Source organism: Triticum dicoccoides, chromosome 1B (genome assembly GCF_002162155.2).
Source record: "Triticum dicoccoides isolate Atlit2015 ecotype Zavitan chromosome 1B, WEW_v2.0, whole genome shotgun sequence".
In the NCBI taxonomy this organism is placed as follows: domain Eukaryota; kingdom Viridiplantae; phylum Streptophyta; class Magnoliopsida; order Poales; family Poaceae; genus Triticum; species Triticum dicoccoides.
Window position 1 is genome coordinate 76,353,435 of NC_041381.1, and position 5,884 is coordinate 76,359,318.

General features: G+C 51.2%; 1 protein-coding gene across 1 annotated transcript; it reads left to right on the plus strand.

Annotated features, from left to right (window-relative positions):
* Nucleotides 1-307: 307 nt before the first annotated feature.
* LOC119320419 (E3 ubiquitin-protein ligase WAV3-like) lies at nt 308-2,582 on the plus strand. The gene has a single exon (XM_037594520.1). It carries the CDS (start codon nt 421-423, stop codon nt 2,329-2,331), a length of 1,911 nt encoding a protein of 636 aa, XP_037450417.1. The 5' UTR covers nt 308-420; the 3' UTR covers nt 2,332-2,582.
* Nucleotides 2,583-5,884: the final 3,302 nt, after the last annotated feature.

Here is a 5,884-nt window from a genome sequence, read left to right on the forward strand (position 1 = left end):
GAGTTTTCCTGTGTCGTGGACCCCCGCGCGTTTCACCATTCGGAATATGGAATTGGTTTGGTCTTCTGTTAGTACTACGATATCGGTTGAGGGCGGCACGTTGCCCGCCGGCCGTAGTACCGGTCAAAAGAAGGGGGCATCCAATGCAGCTGAGCTGATTCAGAACCACTTATACCACGTCAACGAAATCGGCACTGGAATTCTTATTCGTCGGTGGATTGTTCTAAACTAGTAACTCATCTGCAGCAACCCATTACTTGTTTATGAAGTTAAATCGTGTTCAACACGGAGCGTGCGGGAACGCAATAACAGCAATAATGCATTTTCTAATCGCTGTCATCTTGTCTTATTTGTCAAACCTCTCTCACCACAATTTCCTCTGCCTGCGGTCAGAGGCCCGTAGCCAAGCCAGGGGCGGCAATGGAGAGCAACAGCAGCACCTGCGCCATCTGCAATGGCGACATGCGCCGTGGCGGCGGTGGCGGCAGCGGCTTCACGGCCGACTGCTCCCACCAGTTCCACTACCGCTGCGTCTCCGGGAGCCTCGCCAGCAGCCGCCAAGCCTGCCCGCTGTGCAGCGCGCGGTGCCGCGACCTGCCGTCCTTCCGCTCCTCCAAGAGCTCCACGCCGTCACAGCCGCCGCTCGCGTCGCGCGCGCCGGCACAACCGTTCTTCCGGCCCATGGAGCCACGCGTCTTCGACGACGACGACCCGGTGGTCCGGGCGCCTCGGCCTCTCGGCGACCGGCACCATGGTACCGCGAGTGCGACGTCCAGCGGGTCTTTAGCGGTGGCGCTCAGCACGCACTGCGAGTACTCGTCCCTGGCACGGGACGCGTCACACGAGAACTTCGCCGTGCTCGTGCACGCCAGGGCTCCGGGAACTGGTGGCGCCGCCACCGGCGGGGCGCCGCCGCGCGCGAGGGCGCCGATCGACCTGGTGACCGTGCTCGACGTGAGCGGCAGCATGGTAGGGAGCAAGCTGGCGCTGCTGAAGCAGGCCATGGGTTTCGTCGTCGACAGCCTCGGCCCCGCGGACCGCCTCTGCGTCGTGTCCTTCTCGTCCGGCGCCAGCCGCCTGATGCGGCTCGCGCGCATGTCGGAATCGGACGGCGGGAAGGACCTGGCGAAGCGCGCCGTGCAGTCCCTCGCGGCGGGCGGCGGCACCAACATCGGGGCCGCCCTTCTCAAGGCCGCCAAGGTGCTGGACGACCGCCTCCGCAGGAACGCCGTCGCGAGCGTGATACTTCTGTCGGACGGGCAGGACACGTACACCGTGCCCAAGCGCGGCCGTGACGCCAACTACGACGCGCTCGTGCCGCCTTCCTTCATGTACACCGGCGCCGGCGACCGGTCCGCGCCTGTCCACACGTTTGGGTTCGGCACCGACCACGACGCAGCGGCGATGCACACCATCGCCGAGGCCACGGGCGGCACGTTCTCGTTCATCGAGAACGAGGCGGACATCCAGGACGCATTCGCGCAATGCATCGGGGGGCTCCTCTCCGTCGCCGTGCAGGAATTGCGCGTTGACATCGCGTGCCCGCAATCGGGGGTGCGCGTCCGGTCGGTCAACTCTGGCCACTACAGGAGCCACATCAACGTGGACGGCCGCTCCGCCTCCATCGACGTCGGCGAGCTGTACGCCGACGAGGAGAGGCGCTTCTTGCTGCTCATGGACGTGCCGAGGGCCCGATCCACCACGGATGTCACCCACGTGATGCAAGTCAGCTGCGCTTACCGAGACATGATGACTGGACGGCCAACGAACGTGGACGGCGAGGACGCGGTGGTGCTGAGGCCCTCGCGGGCGTTGAGCCTGGAGCGCTCCGCGGAGGTCGAGCGGGAGCGCGTCCGGTTGGCGGCGACGGACGGCATCGCTGCGGCTCGTGCGGCGGCAGAGCGGGGCGCTCACGAGGAGGCGGCCGAGATACTCCAGAGCGGGCAGCGAGCCGTGGCGCGCTCGGCGGCCGCACGAGCGGGGGACTCGATGTGCGTAGAGTTGTCCCGGGATCTGCAGGAGATGAGCGCCCGCGTGGCGGACCGGCGGCGGTACGAGCTGTCCGGGCGTGCGTACATGCTGGCAGGGCTGAGCTCGCACGCGCAGCAGCGCGCGACGTCGCGGCAGATGTCTGGCGCCAGCGAGACGACGCGCCGCAGGGCAGAGGCGGCCCTTGGCACGACGGTAATATCCACGACGGGCGCCACGGCGTCGTACTCGTACGTGACACCGGCGATGATGGACATGCTGGACCGATCGCGGAGATCGCGGGAAATGACGGCGCTGTCGCAGCAGAGGAGTAAGGAGCGGCGAAGGAGCGCACACTACTGAACCCACTGAGGTAGAGGATCAGGATTGACCAGAGAGATATGGTTTTCAAGTTTGTATAAGAGTCGATTACAACACTGTTGCTTAAACTTGTCGAGAAAAGTCACTTTAGTGCCAGAACTTGCGGTATACATTGAACTGGTGCCACAACTTGGCTCGTCGTGCAAATACAGTGCAAAACTCGTTTGTATACTCATGCGGCGCTAATGAGGCGTGACAGCGTGGCGTGGGGGCCCATTGTCAGTGCCCGAGCGGTGTAGAAGAGGCATATGGCGTGTTCTTTTTTCAGCCTCGAATTTTATTTTATTTTGCACAAAAAAACGTCGCGGGACCGACTTGTCCGTCAAAGGCACACTCTCTGTGCCAGCCAACCGATGTGCGCAGGTAGCCAACCCACCAGGATAACGATTCAGAATACGCAGTAATTATATCGTTTTAAATGATCCAACATCCACCAAGATAACCTCTACAAAAGGAAAAAAACCCGCAACACAACCTATGTTTCAAAAGTGGCAAAAGTGAAGGATGACGCTGAGCACTAGATTTTGTCAATATCTGACGGTTCGCGAGGCGGCGGATCTTTTTAAATGATCCGACACCTGACTCGTAGCACGTCCCTTGTCTTTCTTTCATTTTTTGAAAAAATTGTTAAAAAAATGTGAATCCCATGTATATATAATAGACTTACTTTAATATTTCTATTTAATATGCAAACACTTTTTAAAATTACACAAACATTTGTATAGTTCATAATTTAATTTATGGATTTTTTAAATCAATAGGTTGGCATTTTTGGAATTACAGGAGCATCTTTTTATGTAATTTATTTTATTTATATGTATATTATTTATAATTAGGATTTACATATTTTTCACAAATTTCTTAAAAAACACAGTATGTTTTAGCCCATGAGCGTGGTGTGTTAGTGACAAAAAGGATAAAATTTCCAATAGGGATCAAATGAATGTGGATGCAGTGTCCGGCTCATCTTATTTTTTGCCCCAAGTCACAGGTTTGAACCCCCACAGCAGCATTTTTTTGACTTAGTACAATTCTTAATTTGTGTTGTTTAAGGAAAAGTTATAAAAACCGTGTATCCACCTAGGTTGTCAAATGGTGTAGCACTAGGGTTGCTAACCGAGCGAGTGGGATGACTCAAATCACCGGTTCGAATCTTCGTTGGTGCAATTTTTTCATTTTAATATAAAACTTGGGGTGCAGGTGGATCCCACACCTGTTAGGGTCTTTTTGTGCGAAAAAATAAAAGTCGAGGGTGTCTTTGAAAAAAAAACACGCACAAGCCTGGTCTACACCGCCCGGTCACTGATAATGAGCCTCCATGCCACGCTGTCACGCCTCGTCAGCGCCGCATGCGTCTTCAAACGAGTTTTGCACCGTATTTGCACGCCGAGCCAAGTTGTGGCACCAGTTCAATGTATGACGCAAGTTCTGACACTAAAGTGAGTATTCTTGCCAAGTTTAAGCACCGATGGTGTAATTGACTCTCTGTATAATCTGTACCGAGCTTCTCTCTACACTCCACAAACTTGGCTTGTATGTGATTCTTTGGTCCACAAATTTTTAAAATGGTACTCCCTCCGTTCTGAAAATAAGTTACAACATTATACTAAAATTAATATAAAATTAAGACACTACTGACGAAGTATATAATAATAAGATATACAAATTTTACACGATGACACGAAATATTCACAGCACCTGCAGGTTGCCGTATCGCGAAGGTTTGAACACGCTTTGTTGCCTCGTTGGTGTAATTGAATTTTCAAAAAAAAATGACTCCCTTTATTTAAAAATATTAGGTGCATTAACTTTTTAAAAAGTCAAAACGCTTTAAGTTTCATCAAACTTCTAGAGAAATATATCAATATTCATAATATCAAATCAGTGTCATTAGATTCATCATGAAATGAATTTGGTCAAAGTTAAAGAAATTTGTATTTTCAAAAACTAATACACCTTATATTTTGAAATCGTTGAAGATTTAGTCTGGCGAGTTGGGGAGTTGACGGAGTGTATTTTATTTTTATTTATAATGTGGTGTTTTGGTGGCCCTTTCACGGTGTATTCTGTGTTATCTGCTAATCAACGCATACGTATGTGGGAAACTTTTTACATCAGTGACTGCATGTACTATATTGGTGCTACAGTATCACATGTTTGCTCTTCCCTTTTCTAGGTGGCGAGGTGGTGCGTGAGATTGATATAGTTTTATAGGCCGTTTGATGTCGATTGACTTGAAAAAAATCATTGACCCGATCAAAATATGAACCAATATCTTAATCAAATGGGAGAGCTCCAAAATTAGAGAGCATAGTGATTTAAAAGAATAAAATGAGAGAGCTCCTTAAAAAATTGTTGACCTGGTCAAAATTGAGTGACTCGATTCAAAATTGGAGACCTCAATTGATTGTGAGGCCCCTAAAATTAGGGAGCATAGTATATTAGATATACGATCCCTGCACAACGCTGAATGGGTTCTCTCCTTTTTTAGAGTTGTCCTCGTTTTTCTCCTCCATAACCACATTCCACATACCTCAATACCTAAAATCCATGCACGCCCATCATACAACACAAATTCATCATAAATTCAATGATAGAAAGTAAATGACAATTTATTACATACCGAAATAAAATTCAAGAGCTCATACATAGATAGGAGATACATGAATGAATCAGTGTCTTGAGTTGTTGCGGTCATTGATCATCTTCTTCATGCGGACCACCCACTTCTTGTCTTCATCATCAAAGAGGTTGATGCCCTGGAACATAATCGTCAACTCCTCCGCCTCTCTCCCGAGTCTCAACTTCTCTCTCTCAAGCTCAAGTCCTTGCATTCCCGCCCTTTGTTCAAACTCCCATTTTGCAACATTCCCTTGCCTCTCCAATTATATTTTGTTCTTCTCGACGGTCAACCTCTCCTGGTCGAACTCCATCTTCTCCCTTTTCACACCTATGGAACGTCTTGTACCTTTCCTCCTTCTTCACCTCCTTGGCGAAAAAATGCCCATCCAAGTGACGAACATTTTGCTTGCAAGGAACCACCATGCCGGGGACCCCTCTAATTCTGGAGAGGCATCATCGGTGGCCATGGTGGCAGGCGGGGTGTCGGTGATGACATTAGCGACGACGGACCAGGATGATGAGCAAGGGAGGAGGTGGGCGGCTGCCTGGAGGAGGGAATGGAGGACAAAGGTGGGAGGAGTTGGTTCGAAGTGGATGACTAGTCAATTTTGAGAGGATTTGGTATGGGTCCGTCTTGTCGGAGCCGACGTGGCGGGCGCGTTCGGGCGTTGCCATCTGCCCCAGATATCGGCTGTGTATGGGGAGTGCTAGTCAATCCGGGCGTCTGGGACATATTTTTTTATGTCCGGTTGGGTAGCAATTTTGCGTCCAGGTAGTGATTGGGCAGGCCGTTCAGGCATTTGGGGCGGATATGGAACGTCCGGTTGTAGATGTTGTCGTAGCGTGTTGTTCGACTGCCATGAAGGACCTGTCGGGTGAGCTAGTGATGCTCTAATCGGTCGTTGCAATTGTG

Excerpts from the sequence above, each read along its gene's own strand:
- LOC119320419 (XM_037594520.1), top strand. The coding sequence starts at position 421 with ATGGAGAGCAACAGCAGCACCTGCGCCATCTGCAATGGCGACATGCGC.